Below are 23838 nucleotides of genomic sequence, written 5' to 3'. Positions count from 1 at the left end.
ACGCCTCTTGCCAAGACCCTCGCATTTACTTCTCTTACAACCCCATCTATAAATATATTAAACAACCACGGTGACATCACACATCCTTGTCTAAGGCCTACTTTTACTGGGAAAAAATTTCCCTCTTTCCTACATACTCTAACTTGAGCCTCACTATCCTCGTAAAAACTCTTCACTGCTTTCAGTAACCTACCTCCTACACCATACACTTGCAACATCTGCCACATTGCCCCCCTATCCACCCTGTCATACGCCTTTTCCAAATCCATAAATGCCACAAAGACCTCTTTAGCCTTATCTAAATACTGTTCACTTATATGTTTCACTGTAAACACCTGGTCCACACACCCCCTACCTTTCCTAAAGCCTCCTTGTTCATCTGCTATCCTATTCTCCGTCTTACTCTTAATTCTTTCAATTATAACTCTACCATACACTTTACCAGGTACACTCAACAGACTTATCCCCCTATAATTTTTGCACTCTCTTTTATCCCCTTTGCCTTTATACAAAGGAACTATGCATGCTCTCTGCCAATCCCTAGGTACCTTACCCTCTTCCATACATTTATTAAATAATTGCACCAACCACTCCAAAACTATATCCCCACCTGCTTTTAACATTTCTATCTTTATCCCATCAATCCCGGCTGCCTTACCCCCTTTCATTTTACCTACTGCCTCACGAACTTCCCCCACACTCACAACTGGCTCTTCCTCACTCCTACAAGATGTTATTCCTCCTTGCCCTATACACGAAATCACAGCTTCCCTATCTTCATCAACATTTAACAATTCCTCAAAATATTCCTTCCATCTTCCCAATACCTCTAACTCTCCATTTAATAACTCTCCTCTCCTATTTTTAACTGACAAATCCATTTGTTCTCTAGGCTTTCTTAACTTGTTAATCTCACTCCAAAACTTTTTCTTATTTTCAACAAAATTTGTTGATAACATCTCACCCACTCTCTCATTTGCTCTCTTTTTACATTGCTTCACCACTCTCTTAACTTCTCTCTTTTTCTCCATATACTCTTCCCTCCTTGCATCACTTCTACTTTGTAAAAACTTCTCATATGCTAACTTTTTCTCCCTTACTACTCTCTTTACATCATCATTCCACCAATCGCTCCTCTTCCCTCCTGCACCCACTTTCCTGTAACCACAAACTTCTGCTGAACACTCTAACACTACATTTTTAAACCTACCCCATACCTCTTCGACCCCATTGCCTATGCTCTCATTAGCCCATCTATCCTCCAATAGCTGTTTATATCTTACCCTAACTGCCTCCTCTTTTAGTTTATAAACCTTCACCTCTCTCTTCCCTGATGCTTCTATTCTCCTTGTATCCCATCTACCTTTTACTCTCAGTGTAGCTACAACTAGAAAGTGATCTGATATATCTGTGGCCCCTCTATAAACATGTACATCCTGAAGTCTACTCAACAGTCTTTTATCTACCAATACATAATCCAACAAACTACTGTCATTTCGCCCTACATCATATCGTGTATACTTATTTATCCTCTTTTTCTTAAAATATGTATTACCTATAACTAAACCCCTTTCTATACAAAGTTCAATCAAAGGGCTCCCATTATCATTTACACCTGGCACCCCAAACTTACCTACCACACCCTCTCTAAAAGTTTCTCCTACTTTAGCATTCAAGTCCCCTACCACAATTACTCTCTCACTTGGTTCAAAGGCTCCTATACATTCACTTAACATCTCCCAAAATCTCTCTCTCTCCTCTGCATTCCTCTCTTCTCCAGGTGCATACACGCTTATTATGACCCACTTCTCGCATCCAACCTTTACTTTAATCCACATAATTCTTGAATTTACACATTCATATTCTCTTTTCTCCTTCCATAACTGATCATTTAACATTACTGCTACCCCTTCCTTTGCTCTAACTCTCTCAGATACTCCAGATTTAATCCCATTTATTTCCCCCACTGAAACTCTCCTACCCCCTTCAGCTTTGTTTCGCTTAGGGCCAGGACATCCAACTTCTTTTCATTCATAACATCAGCAATCATCTGTTTCTTGTCATCCGCACTACATCCACGCACATTTAAGCAACCCAGAGAATTCGTAGTTTGGAAATTAGGAGGAGGTGTGGGATTACCAAAACTATTATCCAGAGGGCTGACGAGGGGTTGTTGAGGTGGTTCGGAGATGTAGAGAGAACAGAACAAAACAGAATGACTTCGAGATGTATAAATCTGTAGTGGAGGGAAGGCGGGGTAGGGGTCGGCCTAGGGTTGGAGGAAGGGGGGGTAAGGGAGGTTTTGTGTGCGAGGGCTTGGACTTCCAGCAAGCACGCGTGAGAGTATTTGATAGTAGTGAATGGAGACAAATCGTTTTTAATATTTGACGTGCTGTTGGAGTGTGAGCAAAGTAACATTCATGAAGGGATTCAGGGAAACCGGCAGGTTGGACTTAAGAGTCCTGGAGATGGGAAGTACAGTGTCTGCACTCTGAAGGAGGGGTGTTAATGTTGCAGTTTTATAACTGTAGTGTAAAGCACCCCTCTGGCAAGAGTGATGGAGTGAATGATGATGCAAGTTTTTCTTTTTAAGGCCACCCTGCCTATATATACATACCCCTCTGGGTTTTCTATTTTCTTTCTAGTTCTTGTTCTTGTCTATTTTCTCTTATCTCCATGGGGAAGTGGAACAGAATTCTTCCTCCGTAAGCCATGCATGTTGTAAGAGGCAACTAAAATGCCGGGAGCAAGGGGCTAGTAACCCCTTCTCCTGTATATACTACTAAATTTAAAAGGCAAAACTTTCGTTTTTCCTTTTGGGCCACCCTGCCTCAGTGGGATATGGTTGGTGTGTTGAAAGAAAGAATATATAAATCTTTTTGAATAACCTCAATCATTCTTGGCTAATTATTAAAATCAAATTAATCGCTAAACCCAACAGGGTCATACAGTGTTGCTTATTGCAGATGAATGTTGTTATACTATAATCAAACCCAAGCACTAAACCCACTAGGGTCATACAGCTTGGTTGATCAGACCCTGATCCACCAAGAGGCCTGGTCTCAGACCGGCCGCAGGGGCGTTGACCCCGAAACCCTCTCCAAGTAAACTCCAGGTAAGTGCAAATTTGTTAATATTCTAACAGTTAAAAATACGAGAATCGTTGGGCTCTGAGTAATAACTAGAGAATGCCTCTTCTGATTGTTTTCAAACTTTTAGTGCAGAAGGTCAAAGTGCCAGTAATATCTGCATTGCTGAAGTATTGGGAACAATTCCTGCCCTTAAGTGGCACTGTTGAAGTTTTAGGAATAATTCCCACCCTTGTAAGCACTGTCCTGCTATATACTGAGGCTGGAAGTTCCCACCAGCTGAAGGGCACTGACAGGAATACCACAAGTTAACATTATTTACAGTAAAACAAGGTAATAGAAACATTCTAACAGTACAAGTTTATTAAGAAAAATTAAGAAAACAACTTGCACATACTGCTTGCTAATAGTCACAGACAAGCTCACAAATGAACCATTTACACCTCTCATTCAAAGCCATGAAATGATGGTAATAATCCTGGATAAAAAAATATGTTCAGTCAAAGTCAAAAAGGAAATATTAACCAGCTATGCATGACCTTATATTTGATATACTAACAAACAATTTGTATAACATTCACAAGTTAATTATCTAGTAACTAACCAAATTTATGTAAAACTTCGGCTACAGACGAGCAAAACAATAAATTACAATGCTCCAATTCTGTATGTCAAATTAAAACATGGTACTCCAGATATGCAGAAAAAATTAAGCTATTTAAGTATGACGCCTTTAAAAAAATTTAAGTTTTTAGCAGTGTGCTCTCACTGCAGCAAATGAAAAAAATTTCAAATTAGGTTATTAATTGCTACTCTATTCCTCACAGAGTTAAACATCGCCAACTATGAAACATGCACACAAGTTTCTTTTTAAAATGATCATGCCTTCAGAAACCTATACAAATTTTGTGAACAACTTCAAATATATATGGAGTGCGAGTGAAGGCTTTAACATTTGTTTCCCTATACAAGAGGGTAAGAGGCAGCAGTAGCAATGCCACACTGGTTATGCTTGTTTCGACTCATCTTGATGTAGCCTTCATCACCCCAAGTGGTGCCCCAAGAATTCTTGACCAGCCAGTAGTCAGTGCCGTCCTCGGTAGTGCCGTAACCCACAGCCAGGACACCGTGGTCCAGCTGCTCTGAGTTACATTCTGGTTCATCATAAACACCTGAAAAGTAAATTAAACCTAGTCAGTAATCAAAATCCTTTATTTAAATTTTATCAAAATTTAAAAACGACTTAAAATCATTTGATTTCTTACTGAAAGCTCAGAAGGGCATGTGTATTATATTGTTGAAGTTCCGTGAAGATTGCCTTAAAAAAAAATCATGACACTTATGATACGTTTAGGTAAGTGAGAATACCAAGAACTGAATAACAATTCAAATAAAAAAAAGTCACAGTTCAATTATGGTCCCAAACTATAACCTAATAAAATCTTACAAGTGCAGTCATTATACTGAAGTTCGAAAACTGAATTTTTATGAAAATTTTCTAGCTAATTTCCAAATTTCTTCGAAGAGTACATTAACTAACAAATTAGTTTTTGAAGATTTTAGATGACAATGACAACTTAGATATTGGTCTATGGTTATTTACATCAGTTGAATGTTGAGACACTAGCTTAAGCATATAAAGTAAAAATCAAAGTTAGTACAGGGTGCAAAAACATGAAAACTTACCATGACTGTAAAACTGGAATGAACTATGTGAAGCATCAATGGCAACAGAAACAGGTCCAACAGTAGCAACAGCTTTCTTCAAAGCCCCTTCACTTCCCTCACGAATATCAACAAAGCCAGTGTCTTCAGCACCAGACTTGCGTGGGTTATACCGACATTTGTCATCCTGGTGAAGTAACAATACTCTCACTACACTGATAATAATAATAATAATAATAATAATATAAATTATAATAAATATCCATGGGGTAGTACTAAACTCAGGTTATTTTGAAATCTTTGTAATACAAATGAATAAATTTCAGATAGTAAATATATTAAGTGCGAGTAGTGAAAAAATTTAGTCAACTTTATGAATACCTTCACCATGGTATAAATTTCAGAAAACAGCTACCACTTTAACTTTATCATCCCAGTGTAACAAGTCTCCGTAAATCTGATTGCATTATATTAGCTAAATCTTTCACTACTGACAACCATTATATCACAAATATTTTGTACGGAGATATCTGCTGCTTACCTCAGCTTCATATGGGTATGCTCCTTCGGTGTCAATTCCACCATTTTCCTTAATGTACTGGAAGGCATAGTCCATAAGTCCACCATTGCAGCCATTATTGCCATACTTGGTAGAACAGTCAATCAGGTTCTGCTCAGAGAGGCTCACCAGTTTACCAGTCTGGCGGAAGTGTTGACCTTCCAGTGATCCAGTCTGTATGACAAATAAACATTACTACAATTTTCTAACAATGGAGATAATAAAGTATCTATACATAAAGGGGTTTGCCATAATTACAGCATTTAAATTATAAGAGGTCCCACAATAATTTATAAGAATTAAAACTGAGCAATTCTTAAATAATTACTGATAAAAATACTGAGGAACAGACTAACAAGATGTATACACTACCTCACTTTGCAATCCTGTTAAGACCGGAAATGATGCCTTTTTAAAACACGTGAATATTGTAGTGATAATGCAGGTATTAATGACAATAATGCTCCAACGATGGAAAAATACATAGATCAAAATTACAATTTGGAAAAAGCAATAATTTTATCTATATAGCTGTTAAGTTCCAGGTTAACGCCGTAAAGCCGAAATTGCTGTAAAGTGGAATGCCCTTTTTTCCAGTTATAAATGCATATAAATGCCAGATAAGTATACACTAATATTAAGTTAGCAACACAACTAGGCATTAAAAAACAATAAAAAGTAAAATACACATATAGTACACTCATTACTTACCTTCAAATATATGAAGCCTTAATGTAGGTTGAGAGGTGAGTATTTATTGTAAAAGTCAGGTGTGGTAGCACCAACATCAACTACCACACCTACATGAAATACAGTGGAACCTTGGTATGTGACCTAAATTCATTCCAAAAGGATGCTCAAGTGCCGCTCCGTTCGAGTATCAAACAAGTTCTTCCCAACCAATTTTCTGTTTGGTTGGCTGTTATCACTAATTGTCATAGGCCCCATGGTGACTTATTTGTACAAATACAAAAAAAACACTAAAAAAAATGAAAAGAAACACGAAATAGTTTACATAGAAGTTTTGGCAGGTAGTATTTGTTTGGTCGAGTGCTGAGCTTTGTTCGAGTAGGGAGCTGGTCATATGCCGAGGTTCCACCATATACAACTTTAAATTTAAAGCAACCCAGAGTGATGCTCTGAGTAAAGGCATATGAAAGGAATAATTTTCTATGGTTACCCACAGTAATACTATTGTGTACACATTTTCTCTGGTTTGATACCCTCATCACCTTACTCTTATCTATGCTCAATGTCAAATTTCTTCCTTTACGCATCCTTCCAAACTTGTCCACTAACTTTTGCAACTTTTCTTTAGATCTCCCAAAAGCACAGTATCATCAGCAATAAGTAACTGTCTACCCCCACTTTGCATTTGATTCCCCATAATTTAAATCTACCCCTCTCCCCAACACCCTAGCATTTTCCTCTTTTACAACCCCATCTATAAATATGTTAAGCAACTAGAAATATGCAAATGATTAATATAGGAAGGCAAGTAACAAATGCCAGTTTACCAACTTAAGGTACAGCAAAGTGCATCATCATACTTAGTAGCCATTAATTTTCATACTAACACTTTGTATATTTAATATTATGCTTACAATTAATAATGAAATGTAAACAAGTACAATAATACTCACAGCTGAGAATGACCAACAGGAGCCACAACGACCCTGGTCCTTGACTGGCGTCACAGCTCCTTTATCCCTCCAGTCAACAGTCTCTGGCATGATAACATCATCATCCGGCTCAATGAATGTTGCACCAGTGTAGAGGCGGCCGGACTTGTAGTTACCAATGTGGTTCCACTGGAAACCATTCATTGTCGACACAAATTCATGATGAAGCTGAAAGAAAATATTACACTGCATAAATTACAAAGTAAAGTAAAAGGACACAAGTGCAACTAATGTGACATTTTATTGTTGCAACGTTTCGCTCTCCAGGAACTTTGTCAAGCCGTTACAAACAGTACGTGGACACAGAGGGTATATATAGGCTCAGAGTGAGGTGAAATACTAGTGGTGGTAGTAGTAATAATACAATATGTTAGAACAATTAACTTGCACATGTGCAAGTTAATTTCATTCATACAAGTTAATCTCGTTCATACCTCTCCTCCCTCTACAGATGTTCCTGGTATCTACTCTATTTCTTGCACCTCCTGTCCTCTTCAATACTTTGGAGAAACTGACTGATCTCTTTCTGACAGACTTAGGGAGCACAAAAATAGTGTTAAGCTTGCCGATACTAACAATGCTCTGTTCTGTCACGTCAGAGATCACAGCCATCCTATTGACTGGTCTTCTGCTAAAACTGTCTTCCCTACTTCCAACTCTAACAGTCGCCGTCTAGTTGAAGCCTCTTTAATACACAACTTTCCTTGTATGAATCTTAGTCCTGGCTTCGTCTCTGTAGATGCCTTCCTCTCCCACTACATTGTAAAATGCTCCAAACTTCAGAACACCCATGACTTAACCTGATTCCTCATTTTTTCGTTTTCCTTCTTCTCCCTCTTCCCCTTTCCTCTTTCCTTCTTTTTTCTCCTCTGGGTTGTCTTTCTTTCTTCTGTCTCGTGTTTCTGTTCCTTCATTATTTATTTCATCACTTCCCCTTCCCCCCACCTCTGTGCACTTGCTCTCCCTCTGTGGGCACCTAGCTCCCTTGCAGTGCTTCCCTTTCTTTGTATTTGACTGGCTCCTCCTCCTTAATTCCCCACTACTACCACTACCACCACCACCACTACTACTACTACTACTACTACTGCTTCTACTACTAATACTACTACCACTACTACTACTACCACTACTGCTTCTACTACTACTACCCCACCACTACCTCTTCCTGCCTATATATACCCGTCCTGCTCCAATTCTGGTTAGTGTGACTTTGTAAATGGCCCAAGTCGGACTGAAACGTCGTCGTAAGCTCCTCTCTTCTATGTGCGGGTTATTTGTGTATCCTGAGTTACATAAGCATTGTAATTTCTGTGTCCATAACACTGCCTTCAAGACCACTGTAATACATATAATTTAAATTTACAAGAAAATCTAATATTACAATTGTCTTGAAGTGTAAAAACTCATCAAAATAAAGAAACAAGTCACACTGCTGGGCTATATTGGGTTACTCTAGGTTGAATCTACATATTGTGCTTTTTGGCTAAATTCCACACTATCACAAAATTGTAATAAATCTGGAATGATTAAGTCACCCTTTTTGCCAGTCTATATTTATGCTAGTTGGGCAGTGTTACCCCATCATGCACTGCACAGACCCATCTAGTTTTAGATTTTTCAACGTGTCATATTCAGAACAGCAAACTCACAAGGAAGTAAAGAGTAGGACCATGAGCAAGGGAGCAGCAATGACCAGTTTTTTTTTTTTTCCAAGTCAGGTAGGGAACAATTCTCATATACAGACATTCGCAATTTTTTATTGTGCTCTGATTTTGGCTGTGGCTTGGTAGGCAAAGCTCTTGTTTCACATGTTGAGGGTCCGGGTTCGACTCCTGGCGAGGGTGGAAACACCTGGTGTTTCCTTACACTGGTTGTCCTTGTTCACCCATCAGTAAAATGGGTACCTGGGTGTTAGTGGACTGGTGTGGGTCGCATTCTGGGACAAAATTGACCTAATTTTCCCGAAATGCTCAGCATAACAAGCGGCTTTCTATATACATGTAGTAGTATGTCATTGATGTCAGCTATGGCCTGTATACCTTGTACACGTACTTGTAGATATAAAGATATTGTTGTTAGTTTAGATCATTAACCCTTTCATCGTCCAGAGCCCCAACCTGAAAATCTTCACACTATCCAGGAATTTAAAAAAAAATTCTTTGTTTTTTCTTATGAAATGGTAGAGAATCTTTTTTTCTGCAGGTAATAAAACAAAAAGTACAAAAGCTGATGGAAAACAGACGAAATTATGCTTCGGCGAGTTTTGCAATGTTAGCGATATTTACGCATTGGTGATTTTGCTCACCGAGTTCTATTTTAGGCCAATTACATTGATCCAATTGACACATCAACTGCTTGTATTAATCCAGTTGATCAAACTGACCCATCAACTGCTCACATTTGGAAAAACTCACAGGTGGATGCACTCGCAAGTAGAGGTTCCACTGTATACTGTGCAACCAACAAGATTTGTGTCAACCCCAGGGATGTGAAGGTAGTGGAAAAAGAACCATGGTTCAACCATCAATGAGAGGAACAAAACCCAAAAGTGATAATTATCTGTGAAGTGCTAAACCCACGAAGGCCATTCAGTACAGTGGTCGAGATTATCCTCCATTCACCAAAACTTGAGAGACATTCTACTTCTGCAGCCAGGCTTCAAAGTGGCAGTAAACAAGGAAGCTAGTTGAAGAGCCAGATATGAGGTTTATTTGTTTGTTTATTGGGTTTATTAGGGCCAGTGACAGCTTAAGGTATATCAAGCCCAACTTCTCAATGTTTATAATTTGCTGTAGAAACATCGAATTACAATGGGATTTTCACCAAAATGTCGCCATATTCTTAAACTATTTTTCTGTAAACAAAACTTATTTTCCATATTTCTCAATTTATTTTCTTTTCCATGTGCTGCATAAGGTCACCTGTCCCTGAATCCCTCATATGTTACCATGCTGCTCTCACTCCCTCCTTTACCTCCTCCCTCCAACTTTCCAAGGATGATCTCTACCTCTCCACAACAGATTTATACACCCTCCAAGTCATCCTATCTGGCTTGATCCTAACATCCAAACCACCTCAAAAGCCCTTCCTCGTCCCCACTGGATAATACTTTTAGTAACCCAGCACTTAATATCCAAACTACGAATTTTCTGCATAATATTCACACCACATATTACCCTCAGGCACGACATTTCCACTGCCTTAAACCACATCCTCACTGCAATGTTTAAACCCATGCTTCAAACCCATATTAAGAGTGTAGGTACCACTATACTCTCATATACAGTGGACCCCCGCATACCGCACGCATCGCATACCGTACAATCCGCATACCGCTCGCTTTTTTCGCAAAAATTTTGCCTCGCATACCGCCCAAAAACCCGCTCACCGCTCTTCGTCCGAGACGCGTCCAATGTGCGGCCTGAGCCACGCTCACATGTTCCGCCGGTGGCATTGTTTACCAGCCAGCCTCCGCGGTAACATCCAAGCATACAATCGGAACATTTCGTATTATTACAGTGTTTTTGGTGATTTTTTCTGGAAAATAAGTGACCATGGGCCCCAAGAAAGCTTCTAGTGCCAACCCTACAGCAATAAGGGTGAGAATTACTATAGAGATGAAGAAAAAGATCATTGATAAGTATGAAAGTGGAGTGCGTGTCTCTGAGCTGGCCAGGTTGTATAATAAACCCCAATCAACCATCGCTACTATTGGTGGTACAGCTGCTGCTGCTGTTGTACCACCATCAGCTGCTGCTGCACTGTCAGCTGCTGCTGCTGTTGTACCACCGTCAGCTGCTGCTGCTGCTGTAGCACCGTCTGCTGCTGCTGTAGCATCGTCTGCTGCTGCTGTAGCATCGTCTGTTGCTGCTGTAGCATCGTCTGTTGCTGCTGTAGCATCGTCTGCTGCTGCTGTATCACTGTCAGCTGCTGCTGCTGCTGCTGCTGCTGTAGCACCATTGTTGGTGTGGCTTATTGAGAATACCAAGAAACAATTAACCCCAGAGGATTTGCCACCCAGGATAACCCAAAAAAGTCAGTGTCATCGAAGACTGTCTAACTTATTTCCATTGGGGTCCTTAATCTTGTCTCCCAGGATGCAACCCACACCAGTCGACTAACACCCAGGTGAACAGGGAAAAATGCCTGGAACTAGTGCTCATATTGGTGAATTTAAAGCCAGCAAAGGTTGGTTTGAGAGATTTAAGAATCGTAGTGGCATACACAGTGTGATAAGGCCTGTTCTAGAAGAAAATGCCAAACAGGACCTACAGTACTCAGGAGGAAAAGGCACTCCCAGGACACAGTGTCTCATCAGTCATTGCTGCATCTTCAATAAAGGTAAGTGTCATTTATTCTTCATTTAGTAGAGTAATACATGCACAATATATATTGTGCATGTACTACTCTACTATTGTGCATGTATCCTTCTCTTTGTGTGTAGGAAAATGTATATTTCATGTGGTAAAATTTTTTTTTTCATACTTTTGGGTGTCTTGCACGGATTAATTTGATTTCCATTATTTCTTATGGGGAAAATTCATTCGCATACCGAACATTTCGCATAACAATCAGCCCTCTTGCACGGATTAAAGTCGCTATGCGGGGGTCCACTGTATTTCCCTTTCTGCCTCTATGGAAAATGTTCTTTGTTTACAAATAAAATTAATGCACCACCCATCTTTTTTCCAGGGCTGTGGAGTTGGCACATAAAACATTCAACTCCAACTTCTTTAATTACACATTACCAACCCCAGTAACCCGAAAATTGTTTCCTACTCCGACTCCACAGCCCTGCTTCTTTCCCTTGTCAATTCTATGGTTCACCTTGTCTTTCACAGATCTGTCTGCCAACAAGTTCACACAAATATTTGAACACAATTACTTCCTCAGTACTCTCCTCCCTCCAATTCTCTCCTATCTAGATTAAAATGTATCACTCACAGCTATCATCTACTGACCACACTGCATTGACATCAGTTGTGCTAAACCAAGCCTCTCCTTGCATGTCAAAACTTACAAGTGGCACCACCTAGAATTTATCTAGTGTTTTATTTAGCCTGGTATGACTAATTATTTTGGAGATAAGGAACATAACCCCATTTTCCCCACATAACACTCATTTTACATTAAAAGCAGTTTTCATGAACATAACTGTTTTGTGAGTCCACTAAATTACAAGTGGCACCACCTAGAATTTATCTAGTGTTTTATTTAGCCTTAACGTGTATGACTAATTATTTTGGAGATAAGGAACATAATATAATCCCTCATTTTAGAAACCCCACATAACACTTTTCTATTTTACATTGTTAGTGTGCAAATATTCCAGCAGTTTTCATCATGGGCTTGGCCTCCCTAGTTTTGAAGGTTCTCATTATCCATCCTGTCATTTTTCTAGCAGATGCGATTGATACAATGTTATGGTCCTTGAAGGTGAGATCCTCCGACATAATCACTCCCGTTGGTGTTTCGCTCTATTTTGTGGCCAGAATTTGTTTTGTACTCTGATGAAGATTTAATTTCCTCATGTTTACCATATCTGAGTAATTGAAATTTCTCATCGTTGAACTTCATATTGTTTTCCGCAGCCCACTGAAAGATTTGGTTGATGTCCGCCTGGAGCCTTGCAGTGTCTGCAATGGAAGACACTGTCATGCAGATTCGGGTGTCATCTGCAAAGGAAGACATGGTGCTGTGGCTGACATCCTTGTCTATGTCGGATATGAGGATGAGGAACAAGATGGGAGCTAGTACTGTGCCTTGTGGAACAGAGCTTTTCACCGTAGCTGCCTCGGACTTTACTCTGTTGACGACTACTCTCTGTGTTCTGTTAGTGAGGAAATTATAGATCCATCGACCGACTTTTCCTGTTATTCCTTTAGCACGCATTTTGTGCGCTATTAAGCCATGGTCACACTTGTCGAAGGCTTTTGCAAAGTCTGTATATATTACATCTGCATTCTTTTTGTCTTCTAGTGCATTTAGGACCTTGTCGTAGTGATCCAATAGTTGAGACAGACAGGAGCGACCTGTTCTAAACCCATGTTGCCCTGGGTTGTGTAACTGATGGGTTTCTAGATGGGTGGTGATCTTGCTTCTTAGGACCCTTTCAAAGATTTTTATGATATGGGATGTTAGTGCTATTGGTCTGTAGTTCTTTGCTGTTGCTTTACTGCCCCCTTTGTGGAGTGGGGCTATGTCTGTTGTTTTTAGTAACTGAGGGACAACCCCCCGTGTCCATGCTCCCTCTCCATAGGATGGAAAAGGCTCGTGATAGGGGCTTCTTGCAGTTCATGATGAACACAGAGTTCCATGAGTCTGGCCCTGGGGCAGAGTGCATGGGCATGTCATTTATCGCCTGTTCGAAGTCATTTGGCGTCAGGATAACATCGGATAGGCTTGTGTTAATCAAATTTTGTGGCTCTCTCATAAAAAATTCATTTTGATCTTCGACTCTCAGTCTGGTTAGCGGCTTGCTAAAAACTGAGTCATATTTATTTGCAAAAGGAAAATGTAAGGCATTTGTCATTTCAACTTTCTATACTTGAAAAACAAGGGAAATGTAACCCACCAAATGACATCTCTGGGAAATCTGAAAAAGCAATAAACAAATGCTTTCTAGAAGTCTAGTACTGCTGTACCCTCAGGTAAAAGATGGAACTAGAAACAGCTACAAGAGATACTGCTTCTGACAAGGGAAAAACAAAATTTTTAGCAGTAATCTTATAAATAAAGACGGAAGAGAAATAGTTAGTGGTGGTTTAAAAACGATCAGAAGAGAAATAGTTAGTGGTGGTTTAAAAATGATCAGAAGAGAAATAGTTAGTGGTGGTTTAAAAATGATCAGAACTCCAGACTAAAAGTAGTACAGCCGGAAAGTGTGAACCTGTCAGTTGTGCTCCAGATAAACGCAGATTGTCAACAGGAAGTGTATAAGGTCAATAGTAGGAAACATTGTATAAAAAAAAAAAAGAAAAAAATTGTACAAGTGTATATTTTGTGAGCTAGGCTAGGAAATGCAACCAAGAAATAAAAAGGACAACACAAAATGCCTAGGTTAGGATATTAGAATTAAAGGAGAAAAAATAGAAAGTAAAGGTATTAAACAACATCGATTTTGCCGAACCTATAGACGTATTCATACATAAATTTGTATGGTCTCACTACCATAAAACTAACACAGTATTAGTCTCACTACCATGCATGCTGTGATTATTCTGCTCTAAGTTGAGCTGCAGCAGCTCCATTATTCCACAAAATTTTAGATTCTGTGTTCTCCTAAATGCAAATTTGCCTACTATTCTATTTGCATGTAACCCTAATACATCCTGTTCTTCTAATCATATATTTTCAACACACTAGCCATCTCTCACTGAGGCAGGGTGACTTGAAAAAGAAGAAACACTTTCATCATCATTCACTCGCATTACTGTCTTGCCAAAGGAAAGCCAATCCAGTGGAACCTCAAGTTTCGACTGCCCCAAGTTTCGGCCATTTTGAGTTTCGGTCACTTTTTTTCGCCTAAATTCTGTCTTGAGTTTCAAACAGTACATGTGTTGTGAGTCAGTCTGGCTTTGTTTCTCCTCGAGTGAACATTACCCTGCGCATTCATCCAAACATTTCACATAAGTCCATTGTTTTTTGTGCTTGTTGATTGAGTGTGACTGCTACATATTAACCATGGGCCCAAAGACACTTCCTAGTGCCAGCCCTTTGGTAAAGAAAGTGAGAAACACAATAAAACAAAGGGAGAAGTAATGAATAATTCATGCTGAGAATTGTAAACAAAAGCCTCATGTAATATTAAGGGCAGTTACTGGGACAAGGCAGATTCATACACATTTTCTTTGGAGCTGGACCAGAAAAAACGTAATGCTTACCCTCCATCCAACCCTACCCCTCAATAGCACATAAACATGCAATGTTTATATGCTATCGTTTATATGCTATATTTATGCATGTTTATATGCTATGCTTTCTTGTAAAGAAAATGCCTGGAACGAGTGCTGCTGTTAGTGAATTTAACCCTTTCAGGGTCCGTCCCTTAGATCTATGGCTTTACGTTCAGGGTCCAAACCGTAGATCTACACCATGAGCTCAGCTCACTCTGATAAGCTGTGAGTGGTAAATTTGGGCCTAGATATGAGAGAATACATCTATGTGGTATGTGTGCGCCACATAAAACAAATCCTGCAGCACACAGTGTATAATGAGAGGAAAAAACTGAGACCGTGATTTTTGATTAAAACTGTGACTTTGCAGTGTTTCTTCGTATGTTTTTTATAATTGTATTTGAGATTTCTTGGTCTCATTTGATAGAATGGAAGATATATTACAAAAATAAGATGATTTTGATTGGTTTGAGTACTGGAAATGACTTGAAACTGAGCTCAAAGTAGCAGAAATGTTAATTTTTTGTCGATGTTCAAGAGTAAACAAACGACCTCACACGTCTAATACACGCCAGCTGGTGGGTCTAATATACATTCACAAATGTGATGATGATATTTATACAATTATTACAATATTGCATAACAGTAAATGTTTTATTTTTTGGTTTGAATAAAAATTCATTATGTGAATAAAAAATCAAAATGGAATTCATTTGTAAAGCCTGAAAACATAACTAATGAGCAGAGGAAATGTTAGTTTAGTGCCAGGAATGCCTGCATTGTTTATTCTGGACCCTATTTTGAAACTGGAATATTTTGAACTTTGTGTTAAATTGGCCAAATTACCAATTAGAATTTGGCCGACTGGAATAATGTAATTGATCTAAAATCGGAGTCAAAGTCGGCAAAATAGCCGATTCGTAAATATCGCTGACACATCAAAATTTGCGAGAGCATAATTTCGCCAATTTTCCATCAAATTTTGTACTTTTTGTTTTATTACCTTCAGAAAAAGATTCTCTACCATTTCATAAGAAAAAAATAACAAAATTTTTTTTTTTTAAAATTCTTGGACACTGGTGCAGCACCCTTTGAAATTTGGCCTCTGGACCCTGAAAGGGTTAAGGCCAGCAGAGGCTGGTTCAACAACTTCAAGAAGTAACCCCAGATAGGGTTTTGATATCTAAACTCCTTGTGGTGGAGGATTCCCCTTCCAACAAGAGTCTTCAATAAAGGTATGTAAATGTAATTTTAAATGTTTATTTATCTATTTCATTAGTCATTTAAGTACTATATGTATTTGTACATTCACCTCCTCCATACTCTCTCCCACCAATCTGATATCCAATCTTTCATCACCTAATCTTTTTGTTATCCTCATAACCTTACTCTTTCCTGTATTCACTTTTAATTTTCTTCTTTTGCACACCCTACCAAATTCATCCACCAATCTCTGCAACTTCTCTTCAGAATCTCCCAAGAGCACAGTGTCATCAGCAAAGAGCAACTGTGACAACTCCCACTTTGTGTGTGATTCTTTATCTTTTAACTCCATGCCTTTTGCCAAGACCCTCACATTTACTTCTCTTACAACCCCATCTATAAATATATTAAACAACCATGGTGACATCACACATCCTTGTCTAAGGCCTACTTTTACTGGGAAATAATTTCCCTCTTTCCTACATACTCTAACTTGAGCCTCACTATCCTCGTAAAAACTCTTCACTGCTTTCAGTAACCTACCTCCTACACCATACACCTGCAACATCTGCCACATTGCCCCCTTATCCACCCTGTCATATGCCTTTTCCAAATCCATAAATGCCACAAAGACCTCTTTAGCCTTATCTAAATACTGTTCACTTATATGTTTCACTGTAAACACCTGGTCCACACACCCCCTACCTTTCCTAAAGCTTCCTTGTTCATCTGCTATCCTATTCTCTGTCTTACTCTTAATTCTTTCAATAATAACTCTACCATACACTTTACCAGGTATACTCAACAGACTTATCCCCCTATAATTTTTGCACTCTCTTTTGTCCCCTTTGCCTTTATACAAAGGAACTATGCATGCTCTCTGCCAATCCCTAGGTACCTTACCCTCTTCCATACATTTATTAAATAATTGCACCAACCACTCCAAAACTATATCCCCACCTGCTTTTAACCCTTTGACTGCCGCGGCCGTATATATACGTCTTACGAGGTACCGTGTTTGACGTATATATGCTCATAAATTCTAGCGGCTTCAAATCAAGCAGGAGAAAGCTGGTAGGCCCACATGTGAGAGAATGGGTCTGTGTGGTCAGTGTGCACCATATAAAAAAAATCCTGGAGCACGCAGTGCATGAGAAAAAAAACTCCGACCGTTTTTTTTTTTAATTAAAATGCCAACTTTGTGGTCTATTTTCGTATAGTATTTATGGTTGTATTCTCGTTTTCTTGGTCTCACTTGATAGAATGGAAAACATATTATAGAAATAGAGGTGATTTTGATTGATTTTACTATAAAAAGAACCTAGAAATGGAGCTCAAAGTAGGGGAAATGTTTGATTTTTGCCAATGTTCAAATGATGCCATTGCCCAATAAATGTCCAACTAGCCATTCTGATATGCAGTCATGAATGGGTTGATGTTATTTATACAATTATTACAGTATTGCAGTAGTCTGCATAATAGTAAGTCTTCTATTTTTTGTTTGAATAAAAATTCAAAATAGAAAGCAAGAGTAATATCAGAGGGGCCTGGAGACATGACTGATGAGCAAAGAAAATGTTATTTTAGAGCCAGGAATGTCTGCATTGTTCATTCTGGACCTTATTTTGAAATTGTCATATTTTTTATTTTTCGTGAAATTGGCCAAATTGCAAAATCTGACCACATTATTAGGTAGTTGAAATCGGTAAATGGGCAGTTTCTTGTACTCAATTGATAGAAAAAATGGAGTTCTAAAGAAATAGCTATGAGTTTGGGCAACTGGAACAATGGAATTAGCCGAAACTAGGGCTCAAAGTGGGCGAAATCGCCGATTTCTAAACAGCGCCGAAGTCGCTAACTTCGCGAGAGCATAATTCCGTCAGTTTTCCATCAAATTTCGGTTTTTTGGTGTCATTACAATCGGGAAAAGATTCTCTACCATTTCATTATTTTTTTTTTTTTTTAAATTTTGCGACACCAGGAGACGCCTCAGGATTGGGGGTTGCGACAGTCAAAGGGTTAACATTTCTATCTTTATCCCATCAATCCTGGCTGCCTTACCCCATTTCATTTTACCTACTGCCTCATGAACTTCCCCCACACTCACAACTGGCTCTTCCTCACTCCTACAAGATGTTATTCCTTCTTGCCCTATACACGAAATCACAGCTTCCCTATCTTCATCAACATTTAACAATTCCTCAAAATATTCCCTCCATCTTCCCAATACCTCTAACTCTCCATTTAATAACTCTCCTCTTCCAGAGTATGGAGGAGGTGAATGTATTCAGATATTTGGGAGTGGACATGTCAGCTGATGGGTCTATGAAAGATGAGGTGAATCATAGAATTGATGAGGGGAAAAGGGTGAGTGGTGCACTTAGGAGTCTGTGGAGACAAAGAACTTTGTCCTTGGAGGCAAAGAGGGGAATGTATGAGAGTATAGTTTTACCAACGCTCTTATATGGGTGTGAAGCATGGGTGATGAATGTTGCAGCGAGGAGAAGGCTGGAGGCAGTGGAGATGTCATGTCTGAGGGCAATGTGTGGTGTGAATATAATGCAGAGAATTCGTAGTTTGGAAGTTAGGAGGAGGTGCGGGGGTACCAAAACTGTTGTCCAGAGGGCTGAGGAAGGGTTGTTGAGGTGGTTCGGACATGTAGAGAGAATGGAGCGAAACAGAGTGACTTCAAGAGTGTATCAGTCTGTAGTGGAAGGAAGGCGGGGTAGGGGTCGGCCTAGGAAAGGTTGGAGGGAGGGGGTAAAGGAGGTTTTGTGTGCGAGAGGCTTGGACTTCCAGCAGGCATGCGTGAGCGTGTTTGATAGGAGTGAATGGAGACAAATGGTTTTTAATACTTGACGTGCTGTTGGAGTGTGAGCAAAGTAACATTTATGAAGGGGTTCAGGGAAACCGGCAGGCCGGACTTGAGTCCTGGAGATGGGAAGTACAGTGCCTGCACTCTGAAGGAGGGGTGTTAATGTTGCAGTTTAAAAACTGTAGTGTAAAGCACCCTTCTGGCAAGACAGTGATGGAGTGAATGATGGTGAAAGTTTTTCTTTTTCGGGCCACCCTGCCTTGGTGGGAATCGGCCAGTGTGATAATAATAAATAATAATGTATTTATAACTGTTTTGTCTTTGTAAATCTATAGTTTTTCTTTAAAAAATTTTTTTTTTTTTTAAATATTTTTGGGTGTCTGGAACAAATTAATTGGATTTATATTATTTCTTATGGGTAATATTGCTTTGTAGATGAATGGTTCAAAGAACCGACACGTTGTTAAATTAGACACATGTGCAACAAGAGTTGCACATGCGTCTAATTTAACAATATTGCTTTGACTTTCAAACAATTTGAATTTCAGCTGAGCTTCTGGAACGGATTACAGCTGAAACTCCAAACAGTAATATCCCCGCCCTTCCTTCAGAATGAAAGCACAGAACTTTCCACCTCCAGTACACAAGTCCAGCTAGCCAGTTTCCCTGAATCCCTTCACAAATAACCCTAGTACATCTTGCACAACTCAGCCTCAATACAGTAGGCTAACCAAAAATTAAAAATTTTGAATATACGTATACTGACAATGAATGGTAAAAGTATTGGTTGCATAATGAGAAATAGGAGTAAACATAATAGCAACCTCTATACAATTAAGATTCTTAAAAACTTCATTCATATGTTTACTTACCATGTCACCATATTTGTTCATGCCAAGCTTGTATGACTTCTGCCCTGTAGCATACAACTTATTGTGTGCTGCAATTGCATGCTTATTTTCAGTATAGATTTTCATACGGAAAGATTCTTCCACATCTGTCTCATATTTCTTGCCATGCTCAAGCTGTGAATGCAGAAGTTAACAATTAAAGGGAAACTGTATTTGTATTGCAACATTTCGATGATTAATATATACACACCATTTTCTTTTTTTTTTTTTGGCTTTTACACTTTTATCAATAAAGCATTTTTGAGAAATAAGATTCCACATGTCAGAAAAATTAGTCATTATCATGCACGGAGAACACAGTGGCCTAGACATAAGGTACAATCATTACTTGGCCAAAAGTCAAAATTCTTCCCAACCAGCAGTTGCACTATTTTAACTGGACTGGTGACGGCTGAAACTCTTGCCTAAATTAAATTTAACCCTTAAACTGTCCAAACATAGATCTACGTTTACGCGCGTAGTGCTCCAACCTTGATTTTCCCCATTTGAAAGCATGTAAAAAAAAAAAACCACAGATCTACGTTCGGAGCGCTAAGCGAGCGAACGAAGATCTACGTTTGGACAGTTTAAGGGTTAAACATTTGATCCTCCTGCAAAACTGATTTAGGCAGTCTCTTCACAAAGCCAGTGAATACTACAACTTGTATATGGAAAAACTACCCACAGCCTAGTAGTAACAGTTCAATCACCAGATACAAACTCACTACTGTACTAGCACAAAAAAGCCTTCAATGCTTGATTTTAAATGTTTAAATCTAAAAAGTCACAAATACGTACAATAAAAATGCCCAATAATTCAAATTTATTAAGTTTTTCAGTTTTGTTCTCTGAAAACAGCTAGCTCATGAATTTTAGCCAAAATCGACAGCAAAGCCATTAAGGGACCGATGAACATAATTTTTTTTTTTTTTGGGGGGGGGAGGGGGGTCCAATTTCAATGAAATTTTTACTGCGAATTAAGCAGCATTTGAAACCTAGACACTGTTTTAGTGACTTTTTTTCCTTACAGTTAGATAGAAAAAAATAAATAGCACCCTATTCTATAGGGCTTAATTGTTAAGATGTACAATGTTTTAGTCGACATCAGATGAAAGATAACAAGTTAGGTAATCTTATTACACAGGTGTTTGAGCAAAATGTCAATATATTGCATTATACAAAATGTTGAAATATGTCTTTTTTTTTTTTGTAACCCTTTGACTGTTTTGGTCGTATATATACGTCTTACGGGACGTATATATGCTCAATAATTCTAGCAGTTTCAAATCAAGCAGGAGAAAGCTGGTAGGCCCACATGTGAGAGAATGGGTCTGTGTGGTCAGTGTACACCACATAAAAAAAATCCTGCAGCCTGCAGTGCATAGTGAGAAAAAAAACTGACCGTTTTTTTGGATTAAAACACCAACTTTGAGGTGTATTTTCGTAGAGTATTTATTGTTATATTCTCGTTTTCATAGTCTCACGTTATAAAATGGAAAACATATTGCATAAATAGAGATGATTTTGATTAGTTTCACAATGAAAACGACCTTGAAATTGAGCTCAAAGTAGCGGAAATGTTCGATTTTTACCAATGTTCAAGAGTAAACAAATCACACCACACGTCCAATACACATCAACTGGGGAGTCTAATATTCTTTCACTAGTGCACTGATATTATTTATACCATTTTTACAATAATGCAGTAGTCTGCATAACAGTAAATTTTGTATTTTTTGTATGAATAAAAAATTAAATAGAAAGCAATAGTAATATAAGAGGGGCCTAGAGACGTGACTAATGAACAGAGGATATGTTATTTTAGTGCCAAGAATGTCTACACTGTTTATTCTGGATCCAATTTTGAAATTGGCATCTTTTTTAATTTGCATGAAATTGGCCAAATTCCCAATTTCTGACCACTTTATTGGGTATTTCAAATCGGTAAATGGGCGGTTTCTTGTGCTCAAGTGATAGAAAAAATGGGGTTCTAAAGAAATAGCTATGAGTTTGGTCACCTGGAACAACGGAATTGACCAAAAACAGGGCTCAAAGTCGGCGAAATCGCCAATGTGTGTATGTCGCTGAGACCACTAACTTTGCGGGAGTGTAATTCTGTGAGTTTTCGACCAAATTTCGTACTTTCGGTGTCATTACCATCGGGAAAAGATTCTCTATCATTTCATAAGAAAAAATAATTTTTTTTTCTCAAAAATTTTTCAACATAGAATGACAGTTTCAGAAAAGGGGCTTGCGACAGTCTAAGGGTTAAGGGCTGTTTTGGAAGAAAAAAATTCAACAAAAACAAAACGGTAAAACATATCACAAACCATCTGTGTAATTCACTAGAACCATCATTCCTTGATAATGTGTAAAAAAGTCATGATGCTCCATAAATACTTTGCATGAGAGGGAAAATAATGTCAATAACTTATTCCTGAGTTATACATAATTATGTTGTATGTAAAATTCTACAGTCATGGCATGCCAAATCTGAGCATGTTGCACACCCACATCCTTGCTGACAGCCCTCAGGCTACTGAGCCACAATCACTCCAAGCTCCTCACTTTAGTCCTCACAGAAGTTGCAAAAAAAAAAAACACTAACTACCAACATGTCCTCTTGATGACAGCAAGAACAAAAAGAATTACATTTTTGAAAAACAAAAAAAAAATACTTAGAAATATGATTGAAACAAGCTGATTGCATAAACATGTTGCCAGAATTATGCACTATTTTTTGGCAAGAAAACATTTTTTTTTTCCATAATTTTTCAATTTAAATTTTTTTATCACTCCAAAAACGTTCGTCGGTCCCTTAAAATTTAAGAACACCAAACTATTAATGGCAGATTTAAATGATTAACCTGAGAGGGATAGCAACCAATGCTATAAAATAAAGCAATTTAGCTCGTTTAAATACCACTGAGATCCACTGTTCATTTTAGCAACAACCAGCTAACATATAGCTACCTATTTATTATATATGAAGGGCAACAAGTGAAAGGAAACATACCTAATGTTTCCACTCACCCTAGGATTGAGCCTGGGTCCTTTTGTTGTCAGACAAAGGCACTACTGCTGCATGCCAGCTGTAGAGCAGCATATTATGGGAAAATAAAAGATATTAAAAGAACTCTTTATCATTTGAGCAATTCCATCCTATCAAACCAACTCATTAAAAGCTCCCAACAGGATTATTAATTCCCAAAGGATTACAAAGGTGAACTAATAACCAATTCTATCAACATTTCCCTCCTTTATAGCTTGCTGTTAAGTAAACTTAAGAAAAATTCTGAGATCACTTCCCAATTTTTGATATGCTATTAATTAGCACAAACATAACCCTTACCTTAAAGGCTTCCCACTCTTCCAAGACAACAGAGAAGAAAGACACTGCAGATGCTGAAGCCAGAACAGCTACCACCACTGATGCTGCCAAGACCCTCATCTGTTGGAAAACAACTTGTCAGTACAAAATAGAAAACAGCTTACAACTTGTCTTGTTTAATATCCACAGAGAATAATTTTATTAGGACAATAATTTGATAGCAGAAATGCAAGATTTCTAAATTCTTCATTACAGTATGTCTGCACATTACAAGTGGGTGCATATCATCTGAGTAAGTCCTGTGACTTGGCTGGCAATGAACTCGTCCTGCAGTGTGTAGGTTCAATTCCCGGCATGGGTGGAAACAGTGGGAATGCTTAACACCTGCTGTCCCTGTTAACCTAGCAGTAAGTAGTATAGTACCTTGGTATTAGACAACTGGTGAGTCACATCCTGGAGGACAAGACTGAGAACCCCAGGGGTTGTGTCAATTGCTGGCTGGACAAATACTGTAAGGAAAATGCGGTAACATCCATTGACAACTGGGGCCTCTTCTATGGCAGAAATGACATGTATGCTAGGGATGGGGTTCACTTATCTAGGTGTGGGGTGGGAGCACTGGCAACTGCAGTGGAGGGAGCAGTTAGGACTTTAAACTAGGAATAGTTAGTGGTATGGGTTTTGGCAGGAAAACAGTGAAGTCCCAGTG

General features: G+C 38.6%; 1 protein-coding gene across 1 annotated transcript; it reads right to left on the bottom strand.

Moving 5' to 3' along the window:
- Nucleotides 1-3434: 3434 nt before the first annotated feature.
- Nucleotides 3435-23284, bottom strand: LOC138852477 (cathepsin L-like peptidase). The gene is made up of 6 exons (XM_070083457.1): nucleotides 23151-23284; nucleotides 19781-19933; nucleotides 6957-7163; nucleotides 5296-5487; nucleotides 4776-4941; nucleotides 3435-4261 (listed from the first exon to the last, which is right to left on the bottom strand). The coding sequence occupies exons 1-6, from the start codon at nucleotides 23247-23249 to the stop codon at nucleotides 4053-4055; spliced, it is 1026 nt and encodes a 341-aa protein (XP_069939558.1). The 5' UTR covers nucleotides 23250-23284; the 3' UTR covers nucleotides 3435-4052.
- Between the last annotated feature and the right edge of the window lie 554 nt (nucleotides 23285-23838).

The sequence above is a fragment of the Cherax quadricarinatus genome, chromosome 9, assembly GCF_038502225.1.
Source record: "Cherax quadricarinatus isolate ZL_2023a chromosome 9, ASM3850222v1, whole genome shotgun sequence".
Taxonomy (NCBI): Eukaryota; Metazoa; Arthropoda; class Malacostraca; order Decapoda; family Parastacidae; genus Cherax; species Cherax quadricarinatus.
The sequence above is the reverse complement of the archived record's forward strand: the minus strand, read 5'-3'. Positions and strand labels throughout refer to the sequence as shown.